At 37.7% G+C, this 18,044-nt stretch overlaps 1 protein-coding gene across 2 annotated transcripts; it reads right to left on the bottom strand.

The window, feature by feature from the left end:
- Positions 1-457: 457 nt before the first annotated feature.
- RCN2 (reticulocalbin 2) lies at positions 458-17,330 on the bottom strand. 2 transcript variants are annotated; one of them, XM_057543895.1, is made up of 7 exons: positions 16,998-17,330; positions 16,510-16,615; positions 13,745-13,941; positions 6,216-6,329; positions 2,837-2,933; positions 1,820-1,959; positions 458-1,289 (listed from the first exon to the last, which is right to left on the bottom strand). In XM_057543895.1, the coding sequence occupies exons 1-7, from the start codon at positions 17,139-17,141 to the stop codon at positions 1,137-1,139; spliced, it is 951 nt and encodes a 316-aa protein (XP_057399878.1). In that variant the 5' UTR covers positions 17,142-17,330; the 3' UTR covers positions 458-1,136. The 2 variants fall into 2 exon arrangements, with proteins under 2 accessions (XP_057399878.1, XP_057399877.1); XM_057543894.1 differs by having other exon boundaries at positions 1,820-1,962; positions 16,998-17,329.
- Positions 17,331-18,044: the final 714 nt, after the last annotated feature.

The raw sequence follows: 18,044 nt of genomic DNA, 5'->3' as shown, positions 1-18,044 counted from the left end.
ACTTTTCTTACTCCCCACAAAGGTAATAAGTTGACTTCCTGAATAAGGTTAAAACTGACCATTTAGGTGTGGACAAATGCTTATCAAGTATGATTTTAATTTCAATATGACTGATCTTGAGCTCTACTGCTGATAACTAACCAGCTCTACTGGTGATTTCAACCTGTGTAGTTCTTATGATTATTTCCAGCCCCAAATAGCAAGACCACATTTGCCACAATAGCAAATGAAATGTGTCAGGTGCACATTCAATTATAATATGATTCTTTTATCTAGAAAAAAAAAAAAAAAGGCAAAATAAGAATATGCAGCAAAAATATAATTTAACAGAGTTTTGAGAACATTCATTCTCCAAATAAAATACAGGAATGGATGAGGTGAAGTAATGTATAATACAACAAAACTTTTGCTAAATTCAAGGGTTACCTGAAAGATTAAAGAAAAACAAACAAACATATAAAAAGATAGGACATTTCATTTTTAATCAGTCAATAAAAGAAAAGAGTTCTGGACAACGTCAAATTCCACACACCATAATGCTATAGTTACACATTAAATATAATTACTATCTATACAGATGCAAAAATATAAAGTTCTATTTCATACAATAAAACCTTTTATAGAAACCATTTTAAAATTAAGCAGAACTTCTCAACATTAACATGTGAGGCATAAGTCTTTCTAAGGTTCCTTTAAAGGTTTTAAAGCAAAAATGCTAAAACTAAACACAATGTCCTTCTGTCAGTTCCCAAATTAAATCTACTTAAAACAAAAATTGATAGCTCAGTCATATACTACTTAAATAATATTGTTCAGCCAACTCTAGAATCCTCCATTTTTTCAAGTATGGAAACAGAACTCAAATATTCCATAATACAGTACTAAACAGATGGAATATTTAGGAAAGACTATGTTGTCATACGGCACAATATTGTTTCATTTCTTCAATACGTTTTGAAATAAATATCAGGTTTTTGTTTTACGTTTCTTCTAAAAGGCCAAAATTTTAATGTACATTAATCTTGACTGTGGTAAGACGTAAGAATGTAAAATATAACATCAACATTTTATCACAAAAGTAAAGCTGGTAACAAACTATAAAAGGAGCCAGTACTCTACTCAGATATACCCAGGGATTAAAGCTCATCGTGATAGAAATATTCATCATGAAGCTGTCTGCCATAATCTGTGGCTTCGCTGGTAAGAAACAAGTCCTGGTTCTCCAGAATCTCTGCTTCAGAGAGCTTTCTGTCACTATTCAAATCCATTTCATCAATTAGATGAAGAGCCTTTAAAATAAAACAAAACAAAAAGTTGTCAAGTGTAATAAGCATTTTCAGCAAGATGTTCACATTTTAATGTGATTTGATTTGTCAAAACCATTCAGGTATGCCAAGTACTCATTATTGTCTAAGTATCTAAAAATATTAACCATTGTGACCAGGTCTGTCTACGGCGTCTCTCATTACCTCCTTCCTTAATTTCTGCTGGGTTCTGCCTCCTCCCAACTCAAATCCAATTCAGGATATCTCAAAGTAAACCAAAATTAATATAACTCATTTTGAGCCCCTGTAGGTAAATACAAATTTTTATTATTCTATTGTGCTATCAGATTAATACATGATACAATCTTAACTTCTTTGTCTCCTTGAAAATCTAAAACAATCTAAAACAGATCATAGATTTAAATCAAGAAATAGCAATGCATTATTCCTAAATAAATAACTCCACTACTTCTTTCTTTGGCTTAAGATTTTGAATTTCCTTTACTATCAGTAGCACCAATTTGGGGATGAGAGAGTAATTCTGTAACACTTACCTCTTCTTGTGCAATGCCCTGATTATTGGGTACTACCCAAGACAACAGCTCTTGGGGATCAAGCCTGCCATCAGCATCTTTGTCATAATCATTCAGGAATCTATCTTTCTCAACAAGTATCCACTCTGGATCTTCATTTGCTGCTTAATATATAAAAAAAAAAAACCCCAAGAACATAAACATGCATACGCAAGAATATCACATGTATCCAATAAGAAGTTTGGTATACCCTTAGAATAAAGGAAATGAATTTAAAGCTTACCAAATAAAGGAGGCCCAAAGAAACAGAGGTACTTAACTGAAATGTCCTGAAATAAGTATCAACTCTATAGTAATTTTCAAAAGTGATACTCAGAGTTTAAAAATTGTTGCTTATTATCACAAACTAGTAATTTGTTAACTGCTGCTACTTGTTCGGATACAGTTTTCCCAAGTTTGAGCTAGGTAATGTTTTTACGTACATCATGTGACTAAAGCTTCCTGTGTGCTCTTACAAAGCAATGCCATGTGTAATTTTAAAGTGACATTCTCAATAAGTGATGCTTTTAAGCAACAATTCTGAAAAGACAGCTGCTTTCAGAAAAAGCTGCATTTAAAAACTCCTCAAATTTCAAACACTCAGTAAGCCACCTTCCAGTCTTACTCCAGTATTTATAGGATTCTATATTTTCTTCTCTTTCAAGATCTACATGCAAGGGTACAGAAGTCTGTTTAAAAATATCAACCTTTACTTCCTCACCCATTTGGATTGATGATTACATTTTATTTGTTTGAAAAGGAAGAAAAATGCTTGGATCTAGACGTGGAACTAAAAGTGAGTAAAAACAGCATTCTCAGATAAGCTTTAAGTCCCTTTGTTTCCCTTGTATTTTATTGAACTTGGCAGAACAAGGAGGAATCAAGCCCAGTTCTTCTTCCATTTTCCTCTGTCAAACAGAACTCTCAATGAGCAAGACTGTCTTTCAATTTCTTTCTTCTTTTCCCACCCCCGCTTCCACACATCCCCAAGCTACTTACTTGGGTCCCGCCTGTAGTCACCGAGAAATTCTTCCAAACTAACAAATCCATCACCATTTTTGTCATGTTCTTCTAAAGCCTCTTGAATGACAAATTCCTATTGCATGTCCGTTCACACACACACACAAAAAAATTAGTCACAAAAGTTTCAATCCCACCACCATCTGAATCAATGCTACTACAGAACTTATTTAGGAATAATTATTTTGGTTGTCCATACTTGCAAGACAATCTTTCTAAACATTGTAATTTAGAAGCAGGAATAAAACCCCAAATATTAAGTAGCTTAAAATTCAACATCCTTAAGTTTCTATTATTGAGCACTCCACTTCACCCTCCTGAACAACCTCGGCACTAAACTCACACTCCTATTTTCTGCACATTACCCTCCTTCTGAAGAATGACATATCTTACTACTTTGTGTTCTTTAATTCCACTTTCTCTCAAATCTATTAACAACCCCAAAAGAACCCTTGTCTTAGATGTCTTTGAATAGAGCTGCTGTTCTATCCCCAGACCTGAAATGGGGCAGTCCCCTATAAAACCTCAACCTCCCTGCTTCCTCTTCTACCAATCTACCCTATCCACACCAGACTGCCCCCAAATCTGTTCCTCACACTTACCAAGGCTTCTTACCAACCACTCCCCTCTGATCCAAAGATCACACCCTTTCTCGTTATACTTGGCCCAGGATGACCTGTTTAATGGCCAGCTGCTTCAGTCCTTCTCTTATTACATTCCTATATCCCCTTGTACCCTCTTCTTATTATGCCAATCCCTATCTAGTACATCAGACTCACTTCACTTTCTCCTTTATTCCAGAATCAGAGAAAGATACAAAAATAGAAACTAGTCCTTGTAAATTAATTTCTTGCCATTTTGGTGGGCTCTCACTGCAGCTTGGAAGTCTATCTCTGCCTCAATTTCCCTAACATACACTCTACAACTGTTTTTTGAAACCTCCATTTTCCTTGGGCCTCACCCTAACTCTCTCCAATACACTCTTGACAAAGACCCTCCTGTTTTTCTAAACATGGTACAGGTCTTCTGAAATGCTTCCTTGTTTCCCAGCATCGCATCCTCACCTTTAATTACCTCTATATATGCCTCTGATCTCAGCAGTTAAAGCTCTCTCCCCCTCTTCTCTAGGGTGAAGCCCTCAACTGTCTTCCTAGATCCCATACTACCCCATTTCCTGAGTGCTTTCTTTAACTCTTAACTCCAGCCTCTCCCAAGGCTCCAATCTCTTCTCCACCAGCTCCTTCTTCTATGCCTTTAAAAACATTCAAGTCCCCAATGACTTTGCTGCACTCTTTAGCCACCATCCTGGTTTTTCTTTTCCTCTAATAGGTTATACCTACTATTCTCGTTTCCTCATTATCTGCTGCCACCCAAATACCTTTCAATCTGGATTCTAGCATCACAACTATAATGAAATATATTCTCAAAAGTCTACCATTCTAGTCAAACCCAGGGGCTTTATCTACATCTGTATGAAATAACACTTAAATACAAGTTGTTGGCGTTTTTTAAAATCAAATATTACAGATTTTATGTATAGAAACCAGGGGCTCTTAACCTGGATATCCAAAGATTGGTTTTAGAGAGAGGATCTGAGAATCTCTTGAAATTATAATCCAATACTTCACGTGTATGAGCATGGACATACATAGGACTTTTCTGGGACACAGTACATAGTTTGCATCACATTTTTTAAAGGAGTCTATGACCCAGTAAAAGAATCACTGATCAAAATGATTATTCCTCCATTCAGGTAATCCTCTTGGGAAACAATAGATTTATTTCAATAATGTTGCCTTGGTTAAAATAATTTTTGGAACTACATGAATGAAAATATCTTTAAATTCCAAATTCTAATCCAAAGTAGAATCACTTAGTTGATCTTGTACTCCTGCCTTTTCCTATATCAAATATACCCTTAAAGGGAAAAAGGGATACACAAAAACAATGAAGATAAATAGGAATTAATGAAGCTGCTCTGAATGAGACACCACTTTATGGTCACACACCTTATATGCTGCCATCAAGGCCAACTCAGCACAAAGAACATACTTCCCCGTACTGACACACCCCATTCTGCAATGGGCTTTCATTGTTAGGCAAGCCCCAAACCTCACAGTCATCTCTGACTCTTGCCCCCCTCCCTTCCCGTGTTTAGTCAGTCAACATTCCTGTCTACGCTTTCTTCAAAATGTTGGTCAAGTCTAATTCATTCCACTGCCACCTTGTATTCCAGGGCCATAACATATAATGCCTAAATTATTTCATTGCTTTCACTGGTCATTTCCCTCCTCAGTCTTCAACTGTTCCTTATTCCGAGGTAATCAAGATCCAACATCCTCTGCCTACCATGCTAGGGCTCAATTTTTGGCCCTAATTGGCCCTAATTGGCCCTAATTAAACAAATTGTGCCAATGTTCTTAAACTAGGTCATGTATTTTGTGCCAAGTGAGAAATCAGATGCCTCACAGTGGCAAGAGAAGTGGTACTAATGGTGGTGTCTTGCCACTGAGCTATAGAGAAAAACGTATCTGCAGCCTTGCTATCAAGGTAGCAGCATCTGACCATGACCCATTAAACAAAAAGCTACATCTTCCCTCCCTGAAATGTCCGGGGAACTAAGCCACATGGCTGGAGGCTGATGCCAGGCAACAGACCTCAATATAAATGTTTGGCCTATTTTTTAAAAGCCATGTCTTATATTAATCTTTACCCTCCAATATGATAGTTTCTGCTCTCAAGAAGCTTATCAAGTCATAGGAGGGACTTAATCAGTGTTAAATTAAACCTAGAGTCCAACAAAATTTTGAAGAGCTGGTACTTCTTTTAAGCACTAAAGGGATGAGAGGACTCATTATGCCTGAAGTTGCAAAAACATCATTAGTCATTAACTGTACCCCCCACCCTACCCCCACACACCCTATGAAAAGGGATCCAAATGTGATACATTCTCCCAGACCAAAAGTTTTCACAAGTGATGCTGTAAACTAAATAGGGAGTTCTAGTGTTACTAATACTGAAAAACCAGAGGAAAGTCGGGAAACTACAAAAGGACAAGGAAGGCACTGAAGATAATGTGGTTACGAAACAGAAACTAGACAGGGAAAGACTGATGCTCATATATGTTACAGAGATTAAAGAACACTCATTCCTTACCTTCTTCCTCCCAATAAGCACACCCCACCCCACCCCACCAGAAAACCTCCTTCTTCCCACTCCTTATCTTAAGCAGGGAAAACTTTAGATCTTCCTGTCTCCCAAAATTCTGTTTGCCATACAATTCATTTTAATTACTTTGTAAAAGCAAGTTTTAAAGTTTTGGTCATTCAATAGTCATCTTGAAATGATTCTTCCTTACCGCCATGTAATCAACTTCTTCAGGATGCTCAAAAGCAATAAATTCTTCAAGATTCAAACCAGGACCTGAATCCTGGTTAGCTTTTTCAAATCTCTTCTTGTCCTTTAAATGAAGCTTTGAAAATTAAATATTGAACATGTTTAAAGGTCTCATCCATACCATAACATCATTAAAAATACTTTGAAAAATACAACTATGTGAAATCTAAAGTACATTTACACCCATTATCATATTTTATCTTCACATCATCCCTTTGAAGGTAAGTTGGGCAAATAACAAACATTTATTAGAAGCAGTACAGAGACACAGGCTCTAGAGTCAGAGAAACTCAGATCTGAATTCCAGCAATGCCACTCACTAGCTTATTACTTAGGGCAAATTGCTTAACCTCTCCAGTCTCCTCACCTATACAATTGGGATAATCTGACACCAAAAGCAACAAAAGCAAAAATAAACAAGTGGGACTATATCAAACTAAAAGGCTCTGCACAGCAAAAGAAACCATCAATAAAATGAAAGCTACTGAATGGGAGAAAATATTTGCAAATCATATATATGATAAGGGGCTAATATCCAAAATATATAAAGAACTTGTACAACTCAATAGAACAAAAACCAAACAGTCCAACTAAAAAAATGGGCAGATCTGAATAGACATTTTCCAAATACATACAGATGGCCAACAGGTAAATGAAAAGATGCTCAACATCATAAATCATCAGGGAAATGCAAATCAAAACCACAATGATATATCACCTGACACCTGGCTGTTACAAAAAAGACAAGAAATAACAGGTGTTGGTAAGGATATGGAGAAAAGAGAACTCTTGTGCACTGTTGGTGGGAATGTAAATTGATGCAGCTACTACGGAAAACAGTATGGAGATTCCTCAAAAAATTAAAAATAGAACTACCATCTGATCCAGGAATTCCACTTCTGGGTATTTATCCAAAGAAAATGAAAAGACTAACTCAAAAAGATATATGAGCCTCTATGTTCACTGCAGCATTATTTACAATAGCCAACATATAGAAACAAACTATATCCACTGATGGATAAATGGATAAAGAAATTATATACAGTAAGTCCCCCATATACGAACCTTCAAGCTGCGAATTTTCAAAGATGCAAACGTGCATTCATATGTCCAATTACGCAAGTTAGTTTACGTGACGGGTATACATTGTCACGTGCGTGCATTCTCTACAAGTGGTCGTGCTTTTGTGTACTTTACTGTACAGTACCGTATAGAGTACAGTGGTACAGTATCTTTATTTCAAGCCCAGGATGTCTGGAAGCAAGTGTAAAAGCAGTGGTAATGTAGCTGGTACTGCTAAGAAGCACCAAGCGATAACAACAGAAACAAAAGTGAAAATAATTGAGAGTGGAACAAGGTGAAAAGATGGAATTGGAGGCCCAGAGAAAGGATGAAGAGAGACAAAAGGAAGAAGAAGTAACTAAAGAACTGAAGAGATTCACGACACAGGAAATGGCAAGGGGATTTTCTTTACTTGAGGAGGCACTGTTACTTTTCGAGGCACAGGACCCAAACGTAGAATGGTACACGAAGGTTGCAGTAGCCATTCAGAATGCAATCCAGTGCTACCGTGTCATCTATGACAAGAAAGAAAGAGCTACTACCCAGATATCACTGGATCATTTTTTCAAGACGGTAGATAGAATTGAATCCAGCAAGGAACCAGAACCTGTGCCATCAGTGTCAGGCGTGAGTGACATTGCAGCTTGCCCTCCATCTCCTATTGCTGATGATCCTTCAGCTCTACCATCTCCCACCTCCTCTCCCTCCTCAAGTAACACTTCTTGCCTGTTCACTTGATGCCAGCCCCTGTATGCCAGCTGTTGTACTGTACTACTGTACTTTTCAAGGCACTGTACTATAAGATTAAAAATGTTCTCTTTATTGTTTGTGTTTATGTATTATTTGTGTGAAAAGTATTATAAACCTATTACAGTACAGTACTATATAGCCGATTGTGTTAGGTGGGTACCCAGGCTAACTTTGTTGGACTTAACGAACAAATCGGACTTACGAACGTGCTCTCTGAACGGAACTCATTTGAACGTAGGGGACTTATTATTCAGCCATAAAAAAGAATAAAATCTTGCCATTTGAGACAATATGGATGTACCTTGAGGGCATTATGCTAAGTGAAATAAGTCAGAGAAAGACAAATACTGTATGATCTATGTGGAATCTAAAAACAAACAAACAAAAAATTCCCCCAAAACCAAGCTCAAGATACAGAGAACAGACTGGTGGTTGCCAGGGGTGGCGAGGTGGCAGAAATGGGTGAACCGGTTTTTTTTTTTTTCGTTTAAATAAATTGAATTTATAATAAATAAGAAAAAAATCTCTGTTAAGCAATTGGGATGAGAATTCCTATCAAGCAATTAGAAACCTTAAGTATTAGGTATTAAATAAATGTTACATATTACTATGATTGATAGAAAAACTGAGATTAAAATGATTTATTGAAAGGGATGTCAGAAAAACAGCTAAAATATGTTGAACTTGGATCCTCCCTGTTCTTTCTACAGTACTACACACTATCTTCTTTAACAATCTCAATAATTTTTTTAATGTCCCCAAAGCAATAAATTTAGACTATGTATTAATTCTTGGTATGTCTATTTCTGTTTCTGGTCTTCAAAATGACTTTTCAAAAACATGTTAACAGGTTTCAAAAAATAGTCCTTTTATGAGAATACTTTTGACAAATGTACATAATATTTGGAAGTCTACTCTTTGTAGGTTCTTTACAGTGCTAATTCTGTATGTCCAGATAAAACACATCAAAAGCTGAAAAGGGCCTATCTTGAGGTCGAGGTTAAATAATCGTACCCTTTTCTACTTTCTCACACCCATCTTCCTTTTTTTCCCCCAAGTACACTCTGATAGGAAACCAAGAAGTAGCAGCTATTAGGGACAAGGCTGCTTTTAATGAATTTCTCAAAGATAATTCTGTGATTAAGAGCCTTGGAAGCCAATAGTGGCATACTGCTAATCCTGCATAAATTCTATTTTGAGAATTTCTGGGAATAACTTTCTATAAACTTATGTGTATTAAACTGCACATTTTTGAAAAAGTACAATTTCAAATATTTTAGAAGCTTTCAATTTATATGATTCACTGTTGAAAAGAAATACTCTTTTCGGTTTTTTGGAATACTAGAGGTTAGGTAGCAGTCATTTACTGAAACACTAGTTCTTTTACGTTGATTGATTTACAGTGGAGAGGCTCATTTCTTTCCCCAAAGAATTTGTCTTTTAAACATCCAGATTCCACTAGCCAGTTATATCCACCCAATCATGACAGGGGGAAAAAACTGTTTCCAAATAGCTGTTTTAACTTAATGTTTCATAATTTTAAATAATTAGACCAAATAATTTACATGTTATGTTCAGGTTTAACATGGGGAAAAGTAGAAAAATAAGAACTCGAGGTACTTTGTTGAGTCAATCAAGTTCTTTTTGAATAAATCACTATTCAAAATACTAAGTGCTTAGATTTCCTTATGAAAGAACCCTTCAATTCAGAGCAAAAAGGTCCATGTTTCAGCAGAGGGAGCAGAATTTGGCCAAATTTGCCTATGGAAAGAAAGGATCTCTTTCAACAGCTAAGATTTCTTTAAAAAAAAAAAAAAGGTAGTTTTCTGGTTTACATTTCTCAGTTTTAAAAATAAAATGAAATAACGTGCTTTTTAAAAGTTTTACTCATTTGAGGAACACAATTTAAGAGAGACTCATATTAAAGAAGCCAATACATTGCAAGACTTTTTTCAAAGTGGCAAATTTCTAAAAGAGAACAACAAAAGACTATCAGTTTCATAAAACCTCAACACTTTTTTCTTCTGTATAAAAACCTTGTGTTCTAGTGGAGAGTAGGAAGTACTATACACAGTAGTAAAAAGATAGAAACTACCATACTCGTTTATTTTATATTGTAACAGAAACTTGTGAAGAACAAAACTGCCATCTTTTGGTAGACTAAAAATTTTACATGAGGAAATATATAACTTGTGACACCAGAAAAAAAGTCTAGGTCTTATTCTGATTAGCCACATGCAAGATAATATCTTACATAAATAAATATTGCTTATACATGCACATTCAGCGGCTGGCTTTAGAAGTTAGAGCAATTGAGCTTCTGCCATGTTGGTCCTCAAACTTTAATTATCCTGCTTAAAAGTGCTGACTATACTTGTTCATCAGATCATAAAGAAATGCTTTTTCAGACATTTCACAGCCTGAGAGGGTCATTATTCCAGGCTATCTCTATTCTCTATATGAAAACATCAAAAATAAGATAAAATTCAGGTATCAAATTGATTTTTGTTTTTTATTAGGCTTCCATATAGAAACGTTTTATTTTATTTAGATATCCAATTACTTTTTATGATTATTTTATGGTATAATGTTTAGTCTGTTACTTCAATTAAGACCGATTCATTCTTCATCCTTGATTTTTTATTTTGAATAATAATGCAGCTGTGCCTGGGTTCATCTTTACACCCCACATCCACTTTTAGTGGGTTATATCTATATATATCAAATTCTAATAAAGTATTATAAATAGAACTTCATGTAGAGACATATTCCTGTGTTGTCAAAGAATAACCATTAGGACTCCCATTGAGAAGTGTTCATTTTAGGGATCCATAAATTCCTTTAGGCTATTAAGGTCCATCTAATTCATTCTTTAAAAGTAGAGTCTTATAATCAACATGTACTGAGTACCTGGGTGGGGAACATAGCATTAGAACCAGACATCTTTTAAAAGAAAAACTGTTCATAAATACTTTATATTAACAAGTCATGTTACCTTTTCAAAGTGAAGATTTTCTTCTCAACATCATCATGTATTATTTCATCCCACACCCCCAACCCACAAAAGAATACAGATTTAAAAAACTACACACGTTTCTTATTTTTGATGGGATGCTAATTGAATCTTTTGAGTGAAAAAAAAAAAAAGGACAGAATCTAATTCTAGTAACATTTTAAAATACTGTATTTAACTTCTGTATTATTCTCTGGCAGGGAAGTCATAATATCATACCATGGTTTGGTTTTAGAAAAGTCTTGGAATGCAAATGATGCTTTTAAGATGAGTTAATTCCTATAGTAAAGGAGAATAACTAGTAGACAAATCCCAGATCTCATTATTATCATTTGTTTTCTTTTTAGCACTAAGTAGTGAAAAGACTGATTTACACTCTTTTCAGTCTGCTGTAAGATGAAGACCCAAATAAGGAGAAAAAAAGGAGCAAAGACATTTTTCCCCTATATATTAAATCCTAACTAATCTAAAGTTGATATAGTTAACAAATGCTTAAACAACTTTCAAAAGCTGATTGTATATAAATATTAAAGATAAACATGTGAATCACAAATGCTTTCTTCAACAGTATTCGTTCAAATCAACATAGAAGAGTTTACCAGTCCAACTGCTACTATCAATATTTATTACTGTTTCTCCATACTATTATCATTCCCATTTTTAGATATGAGGAAACTGAGGCATAAGGAGGTCTGACTTAACCTAAAGCTGCACCACTGTTAAGTGGTACGCCTGAATGTGAAGCCAAGCAGACTGGCTCCAAAGCTGGAGCTCTTAACCTCCACACCAGTGGTATATGCATAGCATATGCATAATCATTAGCAGAGAAACAACCAATTTTGAGTTAGTGATGGCCTACAGAGTTCAAGTGGCCAATATGAAATAAAATAAATAGCATATACACTGATAAAATATGGCCATGGTTAAAACTAAAAGGTAGATACTAATAATGGGATAGGTAAGTTAAGCAATAGAGGAGCCTCAAATGTTTTCCAAGCATCCTTGATTAATATTTTGGGACACAACGCTTGCAACAAGGTGTTTGGTTTTATTTTTTCCACGTACAAAAAACTCTTTTAAAAAAAGTCTTGGGGCTTCCCTGGTGGCGCAGTGGTTGGGAGTCCGCCTGCCGATGCGGGGGACGCGGGTTCGAGCTCCGGTCTGGGAGGATCCCACATGCCGCAGAGCGACTGGGCCCATGCGCCACAACTACTGAACCTGCACTATAGAGCCCGCGAGCCACAACTACTGAGCCCGCATGCTACAGCTACTGAAGCCTGCATGTCTGGACCCCGTGCTCCACAACAAGAGAAGCCACCCTAGTGAGAGGCCCGCGCACCGCAACAAAGGGTGGCCCCTGCTAGCCGCAACTAGAGAAAGCCCGTGTGCAGCGACAAAAGACCCAATGCAGCCAAAAATAAATAAATTAAATTTAAAAAAAAGTCTTTAAAATTACCTCTGAAATACAAAAGTATTTGAAATAGTAATTTCTCAAGCTTATAGTAATTTGTCTTAAAAAGTTCCTACTAATTACTAAGTAAAAAGTCTTTAAAAGTTCCTACTGATTCCTAAATATTGCCTTCCTCAACTCTGCTTAAGAAATATATTTCAACAAATTAAACCATGAGACACAACAGAACTCATAGTGATACTGAATCTTCAAAAATAAGTTATTTTAAATGGTGCAGCCACTATAGAAGACAGTATTGCAGTTCCTCAGAAAATTAAAAATAGAATTACCATATGATCTAGCAATTCCACTTCTGGATATATACCCAAAAGAATTAAAGGCAGGGTCACGAAGACATATTTGTACACCCACGTTCATAGCAACATTACTCACAATAGCCAAAAAGCTGAAGCAACTCAACTGTCCATTGATTGATGAATGGATAAACAAAATGTGATATATACATATAATGGAATATTATTGTCTTTAAAAGGAGATTCCGACACATTCTACAACATGGACGAACCTTGAGAACGTTAAGTTAAATAAGCTAGTCACACACACAAAAAAATGTTAGGATTCCACTTATACGAGGTACCCTGAATAGTTGAATTCAGAGACAGAAAGTCGAGTGGTCGTTGCCAGGGGGCTGGGGCAAGTGGAAACGAGGAGTTGTTTAATGTGTTTAGGGTTTCAGTTCTGCAAGATGACAAGAATTCTGCAGATTGGTTGCCTAACAACGTGAATGTACTAAACAATATTGAACTGCACACTTAAAAATAGTTAAAATGTAAATTTTATGTTATATGTACCTTACCACAATTTTAAAAAATTTTAGAGTTATTTTATATAAAACTATGTGCTTAAAAATGGGAATAGGCCTCTATAGTCTTCTTAATAAATATGATAATAAAACCAATTGTTCAATAACAAAAAAAATAAAATATTGAGATACATATTCAAAATACACTAAAAAAGCAACCCTGGAAATGAGGACAAATGATGCAGCTGAGAAATACAGATGCAAGGATAACTGAAGTAGTCCAGAATAAGAGTCCTAAATCTGGCTAGAAAGGAAACCATCAAAATGACCACTGAAATGAAACAGGTGATAGAGAACAAGGCAATCAATCTATGACCTCAGGCCTCTTGTGCTCACTCATGCAGGAAGGTAAAGTGAACTGATATGATCAAAAGCTTGTGCACACATACTCACCAGCCGAAAAGACTCCTCTTCTGCATCATCCAGAGCAGTGTTCTCATCAAAGTCGATTACGCGATCATACATCTGAATATTGTATTCATCCCACGACACACTAGCATCACTGTTTTTATCATATTCAATGAACTGTTGTTTTGCTTCTTGCATAGCATAATGTTTAAAAGACATTTGAATCCATGAACTGAGTTCACCTATGAGAATTTCCCAGAACACAATGAATGTGATAGTAATTCTGATACTTAAAAGGAGTGAGGATTTCTAAACATTCTTTAAAAGCAAAGAAAACTTTAGTGTATATAAATAGTGAGTGAGAACTGGCCAGTTGTATTCATAGAAATAGGAGTAGGAGGCGGGGAGAGCTGTTTGGAGTCTTAAGAATGTTATAATATGTGATCTACACAGAATGTAAGCTCTTTGAGTACAGAGAGTTTTGGTATGTTTTGTTCATTGAGGTACTCCAAATGCCTAGGAAGCACCTGGCTCAACAAGTATTTATTAAGTAAACTACCAATTGGCCAAAATAGCACTTGACTTTTAAAACATATTATCCAAAAAATTGCAGATAACTTTTGCTAATTATCACAGATCTCTCAGGAAGCACAAATATTTGAATAACTACCCATTTATTTTAATATGTATTGGAAAAAACAGTGTTCTTCATTTATGAAAGTAATATAAAGTTTTCCTTTAAAATACATTCTACATTGAGTTGAATCAAGACTATATTAAGGGAATAATAGATAAGTAAATAGGGCCTAAATTGTGAAAAATGTACTCAAGTGACTGAAGTTTGAGAAATACTGTTACAGTACATTCCCTTTAACTATGTCATAAAGCATCTGGAGGAAATTTTAACAAAGTTATGGGTAGCAATTATGATTTATGCCCTTCTTGTAATAGCTATCTGTCTTAACTGGGTACCTGAAGACATAGGGGAAAAGCTTCTAAATCGCAAATGTCCACTTTCAGATAAACTTTTAAAAATCTATCAGAGATATTTACTATACTGCATTATAGAAAAAAGGGGCTGGGGGAAGAAAAACATGAATATTTGCAAGGAAGCAAGAGTACCCATTTGGTTTAAAGATAATACACCACTTGGTTTAAAGAGTGGTACTCCTCTGTTGGTTTGGGGGGACGTCAGGTGAATAGAAATGTAAAGACACTTTGTCCCTCCTGAAACTCTAAATCAGGGCAGAATAATTATGGCAACCTTGTATTGAACAATTATTATATATCAGGTCCTCTATATACTTTGTCTCTAATCTTCAAAACAAGGCAATTATAATAATTGTTTTACAGTTCGGGAAATTGAGGTTCGGGATTGAGGACTCACAGCTAATGAGTAGCAGAGTCTAGGTTCAAACCCATGTTTGGCTTCAAAGCCCAAACTGAACTTAGCTGTCTCTCAAGAACCTGAGTCCAGTCCTGGCGCTTAAAGTGCAAATAAGCAAAATTCCCTGAAGAGTCCTCAAGTAGAATGATCATCATGTTTTAACGGAATACAGAACGAAACAGAGGTCAGAAACAGGGGTTCATACTTCAGCTCTGCCGTAAGGAATAAGTTTACCCTCTCTAGGTTTTGTTTTCTCATCTGTAAAATGAAGATTTGGACTAAGTTCCTTTTAATTTTAACTTTTTAAAAAGCTTACTATTAAATATTTGAACACATGTAGGCCCTTACAGATAAATAGCACCAAGTCTTCCAAATCAACTTGTTTTATGTGCTCTCTAGTGTAACCAAAGATGTATCTATTCTTATTGGATAATTAGTCTAAAGGTTCTGTTGTTTAAGTACAAGGAACAAAACCTTAATATTCCTGAGGGCACCAATGTGAATACTTCATTGACAACACATCTTGAATTTACCAATCAGCTTATAATTCTCTCTCCAGCAACTTCATTCTTCAGATGCTGAGCAGCATTTAAATAAGAGTTATAAGAAAACAGCTCCTGAATTTTTATTGAGGATCAACTTGGAAAGTTGATCGGGTGCATCACATGAATTAAGCAATGAGTTGAGGCAGATGCACAGCAATTTATTTGGAATATTCTTTTAAGAATCTGTGCATTTCATTTCTGGCTCTAGAATCTACCTAAGAGCACTCACTTTGTTTTTTTGTTTGTTTTTTAAGTGAAGTATATTAAAGACTGAATTAAGTCCAGGAGATACGGGTTCTAATCCTGGCTTTGCGACTCATTGGAGCAAGGCACTTACGCCTCTGGGCTTCAGTTTCTTCATCCTTACAAAAAGAGGTGGACATAATGATTCTAAGGCCTCTACCAGTTATAATAATTAGTGATAAACATAATTCACATGCAACAGGTCCTTTTCTACTTGCTTATAAAAAGAAGCAAGTTGTTAAGATTCTAATGAAGCATATATCAAAAGAGCAATAAACCACTTAATGCCTTAAGAAGGTTTTTAGCATGTTTCTCTAAAGTGAATCATGTTGATATTGATAAAAAGTCATGCGAGGAGCAGGGCGTTTGCTCTAGGTATGACTTGCACATACCATGTAGGGTCAGTGATGTTTATATATTACTGGAGAAAGCACTGAGTGTTAGTTGGTATCCTATGTCTAAAGATTTCCAGGTATAAGACCTACTCACCATGTCCTTTTTTCCCCTCTCACACAGTACCTGTAATTGGTTGGAACACTAGCAATCTACACTCAACAGACACCCTGCTTAAATGTTTGTATTTCTGTCTCCTACAAAGGGATGTCTCCATTGTTAGCTGTGTAGGACGTCCTTACTTTCGGTGAGAAAGCCATCTGAGTCCAAGTCAATTTTCTCTATGATTGACTTCAGTCTTTTGTGTTGCTCTTCGGGGGTGAGTTTAACATATTCATCGACTTCTTCCTTTGGGGGGTAAGCGATATACGGGGGGAGGGGTCAAGCATTACTATCAGGAGGGCAAAATGGTGGAGAAAAATAGAGCTACCCTTGCCGAGGGCTTCTGGGGTGACCCACACCTGCTCTCCAAGGCCCCTGCCCCCTACACACCCTCAGTGATCCTGCCCCTTGTAGGGAGGGTAGAAGGGATCCGGCTCCTGGGCCGCGCTATTTTCTCAGGCTTACAGCCCTCGGGGTCCACGGGAGAGTGAGCTGCGCCCCGCCCGGCCCCCACTGTCAGGCTGCCCAGGCCAGGCCTCGCCCGGCCGCCCCCTTTGTCCCGGGACAAAGCCCGCGGCAGCCGCGGTGCGAGGCCCGGCCCTCCCAGCCCCCGGCCTGGCCGCCTCACCTCGCCGCCCAGTAGCGCCTCGCGGTCGTAGTCGGCGCGGTGCTCGCCCCGTGGGTAGTGCAACTCCTCGGCCTCCCCGGCGCCGGCTGCCGCGGCGCACAGCAGGAGCAGCCCCAGCGTGGCGGGCCTCGAGCCCAGCCGCATCGCGCCGGCCAGCCGCGGACACACAGAGAGGTGAGGAGGGAGGCGGGAGGGGCCCAGGCCGGCGGCGGCGCTCAGCGGGCGGCGCGGCGTACGTGGGGAGGGTCGAACGGAACGCTGACAGGGCCGTGGCCTCCGTTCCTCGGGTGATCACTGGCTGAAGCCCGAGCGACAATTGGCAGTGATGCAGCATGCCAGGCCGAGGCCTATATAGCCCCGGCGGAGGGGCGGGGCGCCAGGCCGCGCCGATGATTGGACCGCAGGGTTGGGGCCGGGCCGCGGGGATGTGGCGGTCTGCTGCGGGCCCAGAGGCTACAGGAGGCTGGCGGTCGGGGCCGGGAGGGGACACCCCCGGGGGAGCCTTTCCTTGCGCCACGACGCCTTCCAAAAGACACGCCCCCACCCCACCCCCGCCCTGTCTCTTTCCGTCAGCCTCGTTCCTACCAGAAGCCCCCTGTCCACTCCGTGTGTCCGACCCGGTTTCCATCAATAAGAAAGGCTGGAGATTTGGGTGACAATAATACAGTACCTAGGAAAATCTTTGGCTTTCCCAGTCTTTAATGTATCACTACTTATTTATTTGACCAGAGAAGGACGAACGAACCCAAGTACTTAAGCCAAATGTTTGTATGTGGTGCTCAATTTCTCGACTTACAAGTTCTGTGACCTTCGCCAAGTTACTTGGCCTTTGAAAACCTGTTTGCTCATTTATAAAATGAGCATAGTAATAAGACTAGCTTAAAGGGTTATTATGAAGATTAAATTAAAATAATATGCGTTTAGGACAGTACCTGGCACATGTGGTGAAGTGTTCAAGAAATGTAAGCTTACATCATGCTGCTAGAAAAGCAAAAGATGGTTGCGCAGAAGGAATAGTTTAGTAAGTACCTAGGAAATCCTTTGCAG

Source organism: Balaenoptera acutorostrata, chromosome 3 (genome assembly GCF_949987535.1).
Source record: "Balaenoptera acutorostrata chromosome 3, mBalAcu1.1, whole genome shotgun sequence".
Classification (NCBI taxonomy): Eukaryota; Metazoa; Chordata; class Mammalia; order Artiodactyla; family Balaenopteridae; genus Balaenoptera; species Balaenoptera acutorostrata.
The sequence above is the reverse complement of the archived record's forward strand: the minus strand, read 5'-3'. Positions and strand labels throughout refer to the sequence as shown.